Source organism: Indicator indicator, chromosome 27 (genome assembly GCF_027791375.1).
Source record: "Indicator indicator isolate 239-I01 chromosome 27, UM_Iind_1.1, whole genome shotgun sequence".
Lineage (NCBI taxonomy): Eukaryota > Metazoa > Chordata > Aves > Piciformes > Indicatoridae > Indicator > Indicator indicator.
The window spans coordinates 12,895,631-12,912,178 of NC_072036.1; the positions used below are offsets into that span (position 1 = coordinate 12,895,631).

At 42.7% G+C, this 16,548-nt stretch overlaps 1 protein-coding gene across 1 annotated transcript in view; it reads right to left on the reverse strand.

Moving 5' to 3' along the window:
• The window catches only part of GRIK2 (glutamate ionotropic receptor kainate type subunit 2), a 196,171-nt gene that overhangs the window by 144,021 nt on the left and 35,602 nt on the right, over nt 1-16,548 (reverse strand). The window contains exons 2-3 of the mRNA XM_054393052.1: nt 4,471-4,638; nt 223-480 (exon numbers count right to left, since the gene is read on the reverse strand). Coding sequence (XP_054249027.1) covers nt 223-480; nt 4,471-4,638 — 426 coding nt within the window. The remainder of the gene's footprint in view (nt 1-222; nt 481-4,470; nt 4,639-16,548) is intronic.

A 16,548-nucleotide genomic window follows, 5' to 3' on the forward strand; every position in this document is an offset into this window, starting at 1 on the left:
GCAAGCAGGAGGAATTTATTGTCAGCAGTGAGCTCCAGCACCCAGATCTCAGCAGCTGATGCAGGCTTAGGAGAATAGCTCTGATAAACCCACGTTGTTTGCTGTGTGCTACCTTGCCAATGTCAATCCTGCAGTTTTGTGAAGGAACACAAGTAGCCACAGCCCTCCTCCCTCTCCTTGCACATGTGAATACATCTGCACAGTCTGATGCTTGAGCCTTACCAGTGCTGTCATCATAAACAACTGTGACTGTTTTCCACTTGAAGAACTGCACAAGGTCAAGGATGGCACGGCTGAGTGAAGAGAAATCTGGATAGAGGCTGACATAGAAGGAGTCCTTGTTGTCTGACACCTGATGTTTCCAGCGGGTCTGGATGTGGGGGACACCCAAGGCGTTGCAGATGGATTGCACAGCATTAGCTGAGGAGCTATGGGATGGTCCGAAGATGGCAGCCACCCCCAGGGACAGCTGATCGCAGGCTGAAGAGGAGACAGAAGTCTGTCAATGATGAGAGGAAAGAAGGCAGTGTGCCAGAAGGTATTGCACAACTCACATTGAACAAAAGGCACTCCATGAAACACAACCTCACTGCTGACAGAGCTCCCTTCCTGGCTAACACTTCAGCTCCACACATTTCAAGTTCACAGACTCACAGATTGCATCAGATTGGAAGGGACCCTCAGAGGTCATCTTGTCCAACCCTTCTGCAGTCAGCAGGGAAACCTCCAACTAGAGCAGGCTGCCCAGGGCCACTCTCAAGTCTGATCTTGAATGCTCCAGCGTCTCACCACTCTCATTGTAAAAACCTTCCTCTGATGCCCAACCTCAGTCTCCCCTGCTCCAGTTTCAAACCATTGCCCCTCACCCTCTCACCACAGGCCTTTCTAAGCAGTGCCTCCCCAGCCTTCCTGTAGGTCCCCTTCAGATATTGAAATGTAGCTCTAAGGTCTCCCTGGAGCCTTCTCTTCTCCAGGCTGAACAGCCCCAAATCTCTCAAGCCTGTCCTCATAGGAGACAAGCTCCAGCCCTCTGATCACCTTTGTGGCCTCTTCCAGACCCACTCCAGCAGGTCCATGACCCTCTTGTGTTGGAGATGCCACAGGGGGACACAGCACTCCAGGTGAGGTGTCACCAGAGCAGAGTGGCAGAATCACCTCTCTGAACCTGCTGGCCAAGCTGCTTTTGATGCAGCCCAAGTTCAAAGCACATTGCTCAGCTTCACGAGCAGCTGATGAACAGCAACACAGCACAGAGCCAACACTCAGCTATGTCTAATAAACACTTTATGGCACTGGAAGCCACAAAGGCCAGCAACTGTGTATCTTCTACAAAAGCATTGACAAGAGAAGAGATCTATGCTCAGCTGCACCTTCCATTTGGAAAGGGGCCATAAGGGACAGTTTCCTAACCACGGCTCCTTAAGCATTAATTTCTTCCTCAATCCATTAACACCATTTTAAATGAGATTCAAATTACTCATAAATTGCACATGTTAAGGAGTTCCTAGTTAAGAATGAGGCAAATTATTAAATTCCACTGAAACAGACATTTGAATTTCTGTAACTGGGAATTGGGCAAGTTGATTAGCAACCTTCAAAAAAAAAAAAAAAAACCCAACTTTTTCCCTACAAGATAACAAAAAAAACCCAACCTCTGATCTGAAAATGAAATAAAACCACCAAAGAAAAACAAATAAACAAAAAACCAGTCAAGATAAAGTTCTTCCCCTTCTTGCCACTGAAAACACTCCTTTTCACTACACCTCTCTCAGTAGATATAACTGGTGCTGAGAGTCACTGCTATGATGCTGCTTAGCTCTCCTCTCTCCAGTATAGAGTGACCCTACCTATATGGTGCATGAAGAGTCTGTGCTATCTCTCCCAGTACACTCCAGTATTATTTTTGGGAGAAGAATAGCTGGGACATGGCAGAAAGAAGGCCGGATAATTAATGAATGCAGCCAAGCAGTGATGCAGCCCATGCCCTGCTCAGACCACTACTGTAGACATCTTTGAGTATGCAGTTATGGAAGACAACAGGTTCTGTCTTCTAAGGGCACATCCTATGCAGTAGAGATCATGAAAATTTTGGGGAGCTGGAGCATCTCTCTTACAGGGAAAGGCTGAGAGACCTTGGGCTGTTAAGTCTGGAGAAGAGCAGACTCTGAGGATCTTCTCAATGCACATAAACATGGGACCAGGCTCTTCTCAGTGGTGCCCAGTGACAGGACAAGGGCAACAGGTACAAACTAGGACACAGGAGGTTTCATTTGGACTTAAGGAAAAACTTTCCTGTGAGGGTGCTGGAGCCCTGGAGCAGGCTGCTCAGAGAGGTTGCAGAGTCTCCTTCTCTGGAGGGATTCCAAACCCACCTGGCCATGCTGTTGTGAGTGACCCTGCTTTGGCAGAGGGGTTGGACTGGATGTTCTCCAGAGGTCCCTTCCAATCCCTACCACTCTGCAATTCTGTGAATCTCCCTGATCCAATTCAGATGCAAGTATTTGTATGAGGTTTGATTAATTAATACTGTTCTTCCTCCATCAATGTTCCTGACAGATGAGGAAACAAGCAGTAGGAAAATCCTTGCTGTGTTACTTCCCTCAGCAAGATAAAATTGTTTTATTCTACACATTCTTTGCAAGATGGTGAAAATATTGCTGAGGTCTTTCAAGTGCATTCCAGAATCCGTGCTGGCACACCTTGTTACTGCTGCAGAGCATCAGTGGGTTGAGTGAACTTCTGCTATACACACAGGATCTCCACTGCAATCCTGAGTGAGGGATCAGGGTCTAAAGGACTAGTTTGATTTAAAAAAAAAAAAAAAAAAAAAAAAAGGCATTTATGCTAATATTGCCCTTCCTAAGAGTAATCAACAAGCTTTATGCAAATGTCAGTAAATGGGATCACTAACAGCGCAACAGCTACCAGATGGCATTTCAATGGGCTTCCCAACCTCCCCCCCCCCAGTTTCTGAGATGTGAATAAAGCCATGGATTCCCACGTGCCCTGATATGGCACCAGCTCTATCAGATGCAAACCAATCTTTCCTGTGCATTGAGGGATATTTTATTTGCCTTTGCTTTATTCTTCCCTGAAACAACATCTTGGAAATCCCACCTTGCCTTCAGGTTGCTCTTTCATACAGTGCCTTTAAAAAGCCCATTTACATTTCATCTACATTCATCTTCCATAGTATGTGTTACTAAGAGGGCTATTTTTGATGCTGTGCCTGCCTGATCACTAATGGACATAATCATGAACCACAAAATGAGTCAAATGCTGAAAACCTCGTTGTTAGAAACCCTGCTTTGGAGCCAGCATAATAAAATGCACAATTTTATGTTAACCTTTAGCCTTTGATTCCCAGCTAAAGCACCTGTCAGCACAAATGCAGAGAGCTGCATTGTGAGTTGGTGAAGCAAAACAAACAAACAAAAAAAAGCTATTAGCACTGCAAAATGACACAGTTTGTGACACAACCTGGCCAGTTGTGTTCTCATTCAAGATGCAAGTGGGAACAAGGAGTATAGAAAGTCTGTGTAATCTATTCAGTCAGTGGCCTGCTCCCACTCTAGCTTCAGTCCTTATGGTCTATCAAGAGTGGGCAACATAACATTAGGGCTAGCTTGCATCTTCAAACAAACCCCAGCTAAGGATTAAAGGCAGTTTTGTTATTTCAGAAGAGTCTTAAACAATTAAATATCACAGGAACAAAAATACTTTTCTGTTCTTTCCATCCTGCCTTGGGAATGGAGAGAAACTGTCCCATTGAACTTCACAGGAATCAGGAAGCTGTTGAATTTGGAAAGGGAAAGCAGAAAGAAGGGACCAGAATCAAGAACCAACCTATTTATCCACTGCTGCCCAAGATGGAAAGGAGAGAGTAGTCTCTCTCTCATAACCTGCTTTAATTCACCATCCAAAACCAACTATAAGACACTTTGCTAAAAGTGGTGTTGGCCTCTTTCTTCTGCACACTCTTCTCTGAAAAAAACCTCAGCTTGTGAGGCATAAATATTTAGCCTATAACATTTTCTGTAAGTCAAAGTATCTTACAATGGACCAAACTATATTTTTGTTCACAGCTGGACACTGTCTGTTTCCAATAGCATTTGGGGGGGCTTGGAATTTTCCAGGACAAAACATGGAGGCAGTGTTTTGTCACTCCAAAGAAGCTGCTCTCAGAAGCATCCTAGTCACAAGGCTCAGAAAACCAAAATATTTTAGACTTTACATATATGAAGAACTAAGTTTTAGGCAGGGACAGTGGAAGCAGAGGTTACAATGTGATTTTTTCCAAGCAATTACCATTAAACCTTCAAGAGGTGGCCTTCAAAGCAGTTTTTGCTGTCAGCCATAAACTTCTCCACTCTCATTGCACATGGCTTTATTGCTCAGACGCTTTTTCAGGCAGGCAAACCATGAGAGGCTTTAGTTGCTCATTAAAAAGTGAAATAAGCAAAAGGTTACCTTTCTTGGATGCTTCAAAACTGTCATAGAGGTTGATCTTCTGGGTGTCGTACGTTAATGTGGTGTTGGGCAGAAGAGTTCTGTTTCTGTTGATCGTGTTCACAGCAAATCTGAAGGCTAATTCTTCTGCTCCCATTGGACCAGATTCCACACACTCAAAAATGCCTCCTGGTAGTGGGAGAAAGAAGAAAGAAACCAACCCATCAGTAAGCCAAAACAGCGTGATGGCCATTAGTCAGGAAATGGCCTGAAATTGTGCCAGGGTAGGGTTAGGTTGGAGACTAAGAAAAAAAATCCTCCCTGCAAGAGTGGTCAGGCATGGGAACAGGTTGCCCATGGAGGTGGTGGAGTCACCATGCCTGGAGGTATTCAAGAAACCTGTGGCCATGGCACTTGGGGACATAGTTTGATGTCCATGGTGGTGTTGGGCTGAAGGTTGGATTTGATGATCTTAGAGATCTCATCCAACTGAAACAATTCTGTGATGCTCTGGTCTGCTCTGCAGCATGACCTAGGGTAAATCACAGCCTGGCTGACACAAACATGACGTTAGCAGAGGAAATTAAAGCACTGCTCTCCAAAGAGATGAATGAGATGTACTAGAGCAGCTCCAGAAATAACAAAATAATCACAACCTCAAGCCTCTTGAAAGCTTTTCCATGTGATTTCTCTTCTGAACGTTACACAAGGCACCCACAAATCGTGCCACTGATTGGTATTTCTAAAATTATTCAATTAATAGGAAAGAAAAAGCATAAAAATACGCAGGAAAGTTCAGTGGTCCAGAAACTGGCAATTTATGGCAGATTTATGTGGAGAACAGAGCCTAGTGGGATCTTGAGGTAAACAAGCAAAACTATTTAAGGGGGCACAGGAGGGGCTGTTTCAGGGTGAGGCCCATCAGAGATGCTCTTTCACTTCTCCAGTGGTAACCCAGTGCTGGTTAACTCACAGGCTGCAGAAACATGACAGGGAGGAAAGTGTCACACACAAGCAGAAGGCAAAAGCACTTGATGGGAAGCAGAGATTCTGTCACCTGTCATGGGTTTGACTGGCATTTTGCTTCCTGAATTAGCTATTCCCTGAGAGGGGAGCTCTGTACATTCATAGGGTTTTCATGGAATCATTCAGGTTGGAAAAGTCCTCTGGGATTGATTCCAACCATCAAGCCAACACACCCATGGTCACTAAACCATGTCCCCAAGTGTCCACAAGTTTCTTGAACACCTGCAGGGATGGGGTCTCCACCACCTCCCTGGGCAGCCTGTGCCAATTCCTGACCACTCCTGAAGTAGGGAAATTGTTCCTATTACCGAACCTAAACCTCTCCTGGTACAACTTGAGGCCTTTTACTCTTGTCCTACCCCTTGTTACTAGGGAGATCAGGCCTACCATCACCTTACTCCAACCTCCTTTCAAGGAGTTGTAGAGAGCCAGAAAAACCTCTCCTCAACCTCCTCCATGCTGAACAACCCCAGTTCCCCCAGCTGCTCTTCGCCAGCCCTGTTCTCCAAACCCTTCCCCAGCTTCCTTGCCCTTCTCTAGGCAAGCTCCAGCCCCTCAATCACGCTCTTGGAGGGAGTGGCATGATTCCTAATGACTGAAATGTGATCTAGATATGCAAATGATGCTTGCACTGTTTGTCCTTCCATTCTGTCTCCAGCTACATCGCAGAATCCAGCACCAGTTGTATCCACAGTTTGGCTTCAGTTTGTTTTGTTTTATTAAGAGTCTGAATGCCAAGAAGTTATTAGCTAATATGATAATTATGTTCTAAAAAGTTGTTCACTAATTTAATGATTAGGTTTTAAGTACTGAATGAGGAGCCTCTTGGGGGAAAAAAAAAAAATCAAAGGGTTTTTTTGGCAAGAAAGCAGGAGCTGTGCACCCTACCTTATCTGAACTCTCTATGTGGATTAACTGTGAACTGTTCTCTTCTTTATCTAAAGCAACTCTTCCTTTTTATTGTTTCCCCCATATTTTTCTAGTTGGGGCTGTCCAGCCTAGAGAAGAGAAGGTTCTAGGGAGACCTTAGAGAAGCCTTCCAGTACCTGAAGGAGGCCTACAAGAAAGCCAGAAGAGCACTTTTTACATCATGTAAATTAGATTTAAGGTACATCACCTAAACTGCTGATCCCCTCATTGTTAGTGAGCACAGTTGAGAGCAGGAGGTTTTTCAGCCTTTCCTAATGGTTTATGGAAACCACTGGGCTCAGTCTCTTTAGAATTCAACTCGAATCAGGAATGAGTCAGAGCTGCAGAAGAGCCTGCTCAGAATGAGCAGTGACAACTTAGTTGAAATGCTGCTCATGCCATGGAAACCATCAAGTGTGACATCTTGTCTTATGCACCTGGCAACAAGTTTACTGAGGGGAAAGTAAGAGTCACCTCTTCTGTTTTCAGACAGGTGGCATACAGCTTGGAGAGTGAAACATTTACTTTGGGGGACTGGGGACTACTAGGGAGAGTCCAGTGGAGGGCCATGAAGGTGCTAAGGGGCATCTCAGTAGCAAGGAGCCTAAAACTGAACCCAGTTCTCAAGGTGTGGCCTCGCCAGTGCTGGGTACAGGGGCACAACCACTCCCCTGGTCCTGCTGGTCACACTGTTCCTGATAGTGATCAGGATGTTCTTTGGCTTTCTTGGTCACCTGGGCACACACTGGCTCATGTTCAGATGGCTGTTGATGAGCAACTTCAGGCCCTTTCCCATCAGACAGTTTCCAGTCCCTCTGCCCCAAGCCTGGAGGGTTCATGGAGTTGTTGTGACACAAGTTTTAAGACCTGGCACTTGGCCTTGTTGAATTTCATACAACTGGGCTCAGTGCCTCAATCCAGCCTGACCGGGTTCCTCTGCAGACCAACACTCCCTCCCAGCTTGTTGTCATCTGCAGTTGACAACAAGACCTGCTGAAGTTTTACACCTTAGATTAAAAGGCTACTTTCCAAACTTGCAAGGGCTCCATGAGCTTTTCATTAGACATGGGGCAACATATGTACATCTCTGCTCTGCTTAGGTCTGCCTGGAGGTATGTTCTTGCAAACCAGCAGGTTAATGAAGTGCATTAATTAAAGACTACATGCGGAATGCAGAGAGCAGACATTCAGGCAGTGTACTGAGGGGAAAAAAAAAAAAAAGGCAGAAAAGTGAAACCAAAGCACTGACCCAAACCAAACACAGAATATGGATGCATCAGCTGGGCATCCAAGCCTGTAATAAGAGCCCTGCCCCAGTCCTCATTTCAGCAAGCTATTTCCTTCAGAGACAAACTAACTGGGTTATTTTAAATTTATGGATCTTCAGAAGCAAGAAAAGAATTCAATAAATGCATTCTAAACAGATTTGAACTCAGCTCTCCATTCTGAAAGGTTCAGCTCAGAGATTTTATGCTCCAGGCTAGAAACTGCTTGTTGATTGTGCCTTGCACAGCTCTAGCAAATGAGAGGCAACTGTAATCAGAAAGGGTTCTAACCAGCAGGAGGTTCACATGCTGTCCCTTATTCATGCTGTTGTAGGTAATCACTGCTACTGGAGTTAAAGAATCCTTCAAACAAAATAGCTACTACAGTCCTGCTCAGCTAGTCTCTAGCTCTTCTGTATTACAATAACCTCTGCTATTTAAACTGCTGTATTTCAGACTATTAAGGAGAATTTTTCTCCTAATAAAATACAGTAAACTGAAAAAATAAAATGGTTGGTAGTCTGAATACTAATAAAACAAAGAAATTGAAGGTTAGATTTACCTGGCCAAAAAAACAAACCCCAAATACCTCTAAGTATCATTACTGAGGATATTTCCTCCCTCATTTCCAACTTAGTGGTTCCATGGCATTTCATTTGCTGTCTTTCAGCAGCTTAACTTCTCCGTTCCCCCATTCCATTGACATCCCTTGCTTCAGTACTTTGACAATATCCATCAGTATACTCGTCAGTGTATCTCTAAAACTGTTCATATGCTCCTGAAGCATGGAAGGGATTCACTCAATCTATTTGGAAGAGAACAGTTACCATGGACAGTGCTGATTGATTCTTTTGCAGTTCTGAAACTTTGAATGTCTGAAAATAAAAATTAGAAATCTAGAAGGACAAGGAAGAGCGAGCCAGAACCACTCCAAATTTTATCTCAAGATTTTACTGCTGTCTTTACAGGAAAGGATAAACATGTCTGCATAAATCACAGGCCAAAGCAATTTCTGTTCAGCCTAAGCTATCATTTTAATCAAAACAAAGCTGAGGTGCTAGAAAGAATTCCTAGAAACCATCCCTGCAGCAAGATGATCTGAGCATCACTTTTGCCTTCATTCAGTAACTGATGCACATCTCAGTGCCTCAACCCTGTGCCCACAGCTCCTCCCTTGCCCTCTGCAGTCAGATCCCCTAACAGCACAGGAACACTGCATCCCATTCCAGAAACACTGTTTGCTTACATCATCAAGCTATGATATGGCTTCTTATCAGGAGCTGCTCCTCAGACAAAGCTTGGAGCAGAATGAATTAATGCCTGTCACACAAACTGCTAAAAATTTCATGTCCCAAAGCAAAGAAACAAAGCAGCAGGAATAGCTGAACCATGGTGATGATAAAAAGCAGTAATAAATAGCACTGATAATGACTTCTCACAAAAGCAGCAGTTGATGGCATGGTAGAATTTCCTGTGGTGCAAGCAGTTTGAATGATGTGTTGCCAAACTGGAGGGTAGAGAAATGCCAAGATTCTAAGAGGTGGCACACAACAAAAGCATTCAAGAATCTCACAGAGTGTGTGCACTCTGGCATTTAGTCCTGTAGTTGCTTAAATAAATGATTAAGATGTGATATTTTCCTCACTTGTGTTAACAAACTAAATTGGTGAACAGTTTGAGTATCTCACCAGCTCTCTCAGTTATCCCAATGTTATTCTCATTATGGTTTTATTCTAGATTTATTTTTAGCATCCACAAGAGAGGAACTTTCAAGCAGATATTAAGTTCCACTCAAGTGCCAAAGTGTTGCCTCTAAATATAGATTTTATATCATGTGGTTTATGGATCTTGTTTGGATCCACAGAAAATTTAACTGGAGGGAAGAAACAAACCCCATCACCTGAATTCCTTAATAACACCATCACTTTGGTACAAAAATTGCAGCTTCTCTAGGAAATTCATGCCTTTACAAATAGTATAAAAAATAAATTAAAAAAAGATAATTCCTGGTTCATAACCCAACAAGAGGCTCCTTCAACAGTTCATTATTCCCTTTAGAGCCTGGACATTTTTTCCTCCAAAGGAAATCGTTTACACTTTGTTTTTTAAATTCACTTACATAGAATCTAGTGAAGAGGCTGTGGTTTGGTGAGGGAAAACATCTCCAGCACAAAGCAAGCTGTTTATGCAGGATGATTGTGCTGATCTCTCCTCGCTTTGGCCCACTGCCACGTTATTAATAATGCAGCTCTAACACAGCCCTTATTGATTGTACATTAGCAGCAGTGATGGACTAAACCCAGCCTCCTAAGGCAGGTGCCTGATGAGGCTATTGATAAATGATAGTCAGAGAACCAGGCTTCCAAGAGAGCTCAGCATGCAGCACCATTGAATCCCTCACTGTAACACTAGCTGGGCATTCAGGACTCAGCACAGCACCCGGGAAAGGTTTGGGCTGCAAGGCACCTCTAAAGCATCAGCTAGTCCAAGCCCCCTGCACAGAGCAGGGGCATCTTTAACTAGAGCAGCTGCTCAGAGCCTCCTTCAACCTAGCCTTGAATGTTTCCAAGGAGGGGACCTCTACCACCTCTCTGGGCAGCCTGGACCAGTGTTTCACCACCCTGAGGATGTTCAAAGATAGATGCAAACACATTGCCACACAGGATCACTGTAAGTGCCCCAGCATCAAAGAACAAGAGAAATAATTACATAAGATATGATTTTTTTCCCTCCTCTTTGGGGAACACTTGAAGTGAAGCTCTAAGGACGCTGCAACTTCTACAGCCCTCCAGCTGCTAGAGGACATCAGCTGACAGACAGCAGTGACAAAAGCATCCCTCAGCTAGGGATTCAGACAGCAATCACATCAAAAGCTATCGTGCAGCAAACTCATGATCTGACAAACCCAACAGCCTGTCCCCACAAATGGCCAACCACAGTCACCCAGGCAGAAACAACACCAAGGGACACACAGAGGGATGGATAACTTGACCATTCTTACAGGATTTTGGTGTGAACCAGAGGTTCAGTTTGCTGAACAGGAGGCTACTTTGGACAAATTCATGGAAGAAAGACTCATTAGATGTGGTCACTGCTTGACTGTGAACTTCTAGTGCCTGCAATGTTTTGTGGCAGGAATTTCCACCAAACCTGCTGCCTGTTAGGGTTCCTGTATTAGAAGAAAGGATGAACAACATTCTATATTCACCTTTATATTCACCTTCTCCACTCTACTCATTATTTTACAGTCCTCTGTTCTAAGCCTATTCAGCTGTCTCTTTTTTGTAGGGTAAGAGAAGAGTCCTACTGAATTATTTCATATGTGGAAGCCACTGAGTGGCTTTGATCATTCTTTCCTGAAGCTTTTCAGAACTAATACACTTCAGCCAGGTATTAAAACTATCAAAACCCTCACTTTTCACTGTAGAGCTATAAAGGCAGTTCAATAAGTCTTTTTGAGAAATACATGCAAAGGAAAAAAAAAAAAAAAGTCAGATATTAGACTTGTACAACAGCATAAAGATAAACACCCATGGAGTGACATCTCTGTGTTTCTTACTCTGCCTGCTCCAAACACCATCTTAAAAGTGAATTTGCAGTATCATCAATGCTCTTGCTGCTGCAACCTTTTCATTTCTCCTGTAATAAATAGGAATATTTTCCTACCATTGCTGCTAAACTTCCTATTCCAAAAGCCACCAAAAAGTGTCAAAAGGCCATGTCTGGTTTCAAGCCTCTGATGGGATAAGCTAAGAAAACAAGGAGCGGCAAACTTCACAAGGGATGTTAACAGGAACAGAAGACTTGATAGCTGTACACAGGACATAAACCCTCCATGCATTTGTGTACTGAAGGACAACCAGATTGCCAAGATGACTGCTCACCAGTTACCTCCCACTACAAGATCAGAAACTCCCAGGTGCCACAGACACCAAATACATGGCTGTAGAACTGTGGGGTCTGCACCCTGACTGACTGCTAAGTGCAACTGCTGATAGCAGCTATTTTTTTTCCCTCTGCCTTTTTATTTCCTCTTTTCTTCCCCCCCCTCCTTTTTTCTTTCCATTTTTAGCCCCTTTTGCCTTTCATTTTTTAGCCCTTATTATTCCCTTCTCCTTTTTTCTGTCCTTTTTAGTTCCTTTTCCCCCTCCCTCCTTACCTTTCATTCCATTTTTTAGTTCCTTTTCCCCCTCCCTCCTTACCTTTCATTCCATTTTTTAGTTCCTTTTCCCCCTCCCTCCTTACCTTTCATTCCATTTTTTAGTTCCTTTTCCCCCTCCCTCCTTACCTTTCATTCCATTTTTTTAGTTCCTTTTCCCCCTCCCTCCTTACCTTTCATTCCATTTTTTAGTTCCTTTTCCCCCTCCCTCCTTACCTTTCATTCCATTTTTTAGTTCCTTTTCCCCCTCCCTCCTTACCTTTCATTCCATTTTTTTAGTTCCTTTTCCCCCTCCCTCCTTACCTTTCATTCCATTTTTTAGTTCCTTTTCCCCCTCCCTCCTTACCTTTCATTCCATTTTTTAGTTCCTTTTCCCCCTCCCTCCTTACCTTTCATTCCATTTTTTAGTTCCTTTTCCCCCTCCCTCCTTACCTTTCATTCCATTTTTTAGTTCCTTTTCCCCCTCCCTCCTTACCTTTCATTCCATTTTTTTAGTTCCTTTTCCCCCTTCCTCCTTATCTTTCATTCCATTTTTTTAGTTCCTTTTCCCCCTTCCTCCTTATTTTTCATTCCATTTTTTAGTTCTTTTTCCACCTCCTTTTTTCTTTCCCCTTTTTAGCCCTTCACCTCCTTTTCCTCAAATAACACATACCCCTTTTATCCCTAACAACTTACAGATTCCTCTTTCCAGAAAGAGAAGGAAAATGAATGTTACAAAACAGCTCACTGGACCTCTGTGCAGTTGTGATCAAACACAACCATTTGCCATTTTATTACTAATTAAGCATTTCTATCTTTAGCATTTTCCACTGCTCCCATTCCTTTTATAATCCCCAGTATGGCAGACTCCAAACATTGCTCTTTGGAACAGTTGTTAATCTTATTTCCTTGTCATCTGGAAGGGGATTGTATTGTTTATATACCCAAGCAGAAACCATGGCTCAAGAAAAGGAATTGCTACTTACAAAAACCTTTATAGAAACACTATTCTTGCAACATCAGCCCCATGGGGGGCTTTTTATTGATTCTGAAGTACTTATTTAGGTCATTTTCCTATGCAATTTATCCAGTGGCCTCAGACTCAGGATGTATTGAAAAAAAGACAGAGATTAAATTATCAGACTTGTAGCCTTATTCTTCATGCAAGAGTTGGAGCCTGACTTTGAGGCACTTACTTTACATCTTTATCTAGAAACTGATAAACACTGCTTAAGTTCCAATACTGCCGACCAACAACACAACATTGAAGAAAACACACAGAACTGATTGCAAAGGAGAAAACAAAATTTAAAATGATCCCAAAAGCTTTATTTTTAATTACATCAGCATTAAGCGTACCTTTAAGGATAAGAGAAACAGAAATCTGCTTGCCTGGGTTTTTTTTTTTTTCCTTCCTCTTGCACAGAGTCAAAGACTCAAAAGAGTCTGCAGTCTCCTCAGTATATGTTGAGGTACAGCCCCAACACCTGCTATTAATTTGTTTGATTGAGCTTTGGGTAGCCAAGGGTGGGGCATGTGCTCAGGTGGCCAAGCAAGTGACCTCCAGTCTGGTCAGGATTAACAAATCTGTGACCAGCAGAACCAGGGAAATGATCCTGACCCTGTACTGGGCACTGGTGAAGCAGTGCCTCAAGTACTGGGTTCAGTTTTGCCCCCCCAAGTCCAAGAAAGACATTTTGGTGCTGGAGCAGCTTCAGAGAAGGGCAAAAATCTTGTGAAGCTCTGGAGAACAGAGCTGGTGAGGAGCAGCTGAGGGAACTGGAGACGGCAAGGCTGCTCTGCACAACTCCCTGAAAGGAGGTTGCAGTGAGGTGGGGGTTGGTCCCCTCTCCCTGGTGTCAAGGGAGGTAAAATGAGAGGAGATGGTCTCAAGTTACACCAGGAGAGGGTTAGGTTGCATATTATGGAAAGTTTCTTTCCTGCAAGAGTGGTCAGGCATTGGAACAGGCTGCCCGGGGAGGTGGTGGAGTCACCATCCCTGGAGGTCATCAAAAAGCATGTAGGCATGGCACTTCAGAGCATGCTTTAATGGCCATGGTGGTGTTGGGTGAACAGTTGGACTCCATCTTAGAGGTCTTTTCCAACCAAAACAATTCTATGATTCTATGTAAATAACAAGAGCATCTGTGAGAGGAACAGCTGGCAATCATGATCTCTTATTTTACATTGCTGAAAACAAGTTCTTGTTATAAAAAAAAGTATTCTGCATTACTGAGATTACCTCCACTCCCAAGAGAACCCTGAACATTTTAGACCACTAAAGAGTGCTGCTTTTTGATTTACCTTGTACCCCAGAGTGGCTGGAGTCTCAGTCACACTCTAGAATGAGTTAAGCTACACAGAATTCAGCAGTGCTGCAAGTCTGTGTGTTTGTTATTACAACCTTCCCACATAACAAGGTGCCTGATACTGCAGTGCCAAGCTGAAGTCAGCTTGGGTGCAAGAGAGTTGTCTCCACCCCCTCAAATCCCAGGCCAAAGTGATGCATGGAACACATTTTGCTACATTTGGTGTTTTCACTGAAGCTGAATCCATCCGAGTCCATTGACACCCCTGACTCCAAAGATAAAACATCAGAAGTTGTTTTCAGTATAGTAAAGAAAGGAAGAGAAAAAAAATATTTTTAATTATTATTATGACAAATATGAAAACCCACAGAAAAAATGTGTAACAATGCCTGGTTGAAATCATCTCTACCTGTGGAAAAGCCAAGGCTTGACCATCTGCACAGAACAGAGAGCTCATTTTGATGAAGGATCCAATCTTCCACAGCCACAAATTTAAAGCAAGGTTTATTTCTTTGTCTGCAAGACACTATCAGTCTGCTTTGGGGAGAATCTCAAAAGCAGGAGGTTGGTTGGATCTTGGCTTTTTAAAATGCATCCCTTGTTGGTCAGTGGAAGGATTTTAGTGGAAGGTGATCAAAGGGCCATCAACCAACCAAGATGCCAGCCTGCCACCTTTAAGCACAATAAGGAATTTCTTGCTTGTTAATTGTAATCTTAAGTGGTGATAAATAGTCCCAACAACTAAAGACAGTTTAACATCCAGAAGGATGGCAGCATATGATCCATAAGGTGTGAGAGAAACAAAAACCCATGCTTTGGCCAAAAAAACAAAACACAAAACCCCCAAAACTCAAAACTAATCAAAGCTATGAAGAGGCAAAACCAAGAAGACAGAGATCAATATATAGGAGTAAAGGATAATGACAATTATCCCTTATTGTATTCCCATTACCACTGATAATGCTGATGCTGAATCCTCAGCAGGTTGTATCAGGGTGGCAGTAAAAAATCAGTTTTCTATCTCCACTTCTCTCTCTCTCAGCAAGACTTGAATAAAATTAAAAAAAAAAAAGAAGCTTGATTTACAAATTTCTCTCTAGCTGTAGATCTTTAAATATCATAAGATCAACTCATTGATAACTGCCTGACACCTGATAAAAATCTGCCTAAGCTTACAGTGTTGCTGGCCACCCAAAGCTACTTTGTGATTCTGGTTTCTTTTCCAGCAGAAATAATCTCTCTTGGCAAAGAATGGGATTGGGGCTACAACTTGAACTGAATTTTCATTTCCATATGATGCAAGCAGGAAGCTTTATGCCTCTAATTTACCAAGTTCTGCATTGCCACCACGCTGATGGAGTCTGAATTTAAACCTAATTCATGAATGTTCCTTGTTTCTACTCAAGATTTATAACACCAAGAGCAAACAAATCATCTCTGAGATTTTCTTCCTCCGCTTTTAACACAGATTTGAGGTTTGTGTTTTGTTACTTCAATGCAATTCCCATTTTACTGTGCTCAACACCAACTGTTTTCCCTCAGCAAAAAGCCTCCATCATTTCTTTAGCAGAGGAAATGCAAGTTATTACACTGCAAGAGTGAAAAGCATTCCAGATTCAGGCCTGAGCAGTATGTTAATGATGTAGTACAGAGCTGAGCAATATAATATCAACATTGCCCACAATCTGCACAGCAAAAACGAAATGTCAGCCAATTTCACCAAATGGCAAATGGCTTTACTCTTCAAGGAGCTGGTTTATAATTCCATTAGTTCAGACAAGATGACAATAAAACAGGGGGAAAAAAATAGGACTTGGGGAGATGAGGGGGGGAACAAAAGAAAATCAGTACAGCTCCTACTACTTTAACACTTCCTCTATGGTAAATTGTAGTATTTTTTAGGTACTATTTTTTTAGTAACAAACTTAATCAACCTAATGGGTTCCAAGGTAGAAGAATCAATATTTAAAGAAAATTATTCTAAGCCAAACAGTTGTTTAGTCTTTGCACAAATGCAGCCCCTTGCTGTGCAAAAGAAACCTTGCAAACATTTTTAAGGTCATAAGCTTCTCTATAAAACACATCTTTTACGCTTAGTAGCAACAACCTGGACAGGCTTGTGTCTCATCCATCCTCAGAGCAGGAGCTGCATAGGATTTGCCTTCTATAGCACAAGAGTAAACAGGACTGATTTTTTTTTTTTTTTTTGATAGAAAGCAGCATTTGAAGTGAATTCTCTTTCTGTCCAAAAGATACTACCCTAAAACTTGCATGATTATATTGAAGTCTAATGACCTAGTGGAGGATGCTCTTGCTTACTGCAGGGGAGTTGGACTAGATGATCTTTGGAGGTCCCTTCTGATCCAAACCAATCTATGATTCAATAACTCCTTTTAAAGACCTGTCCCTGAATCCATTACTACATAGCACACTGAGTTCTGAATTCAGACTA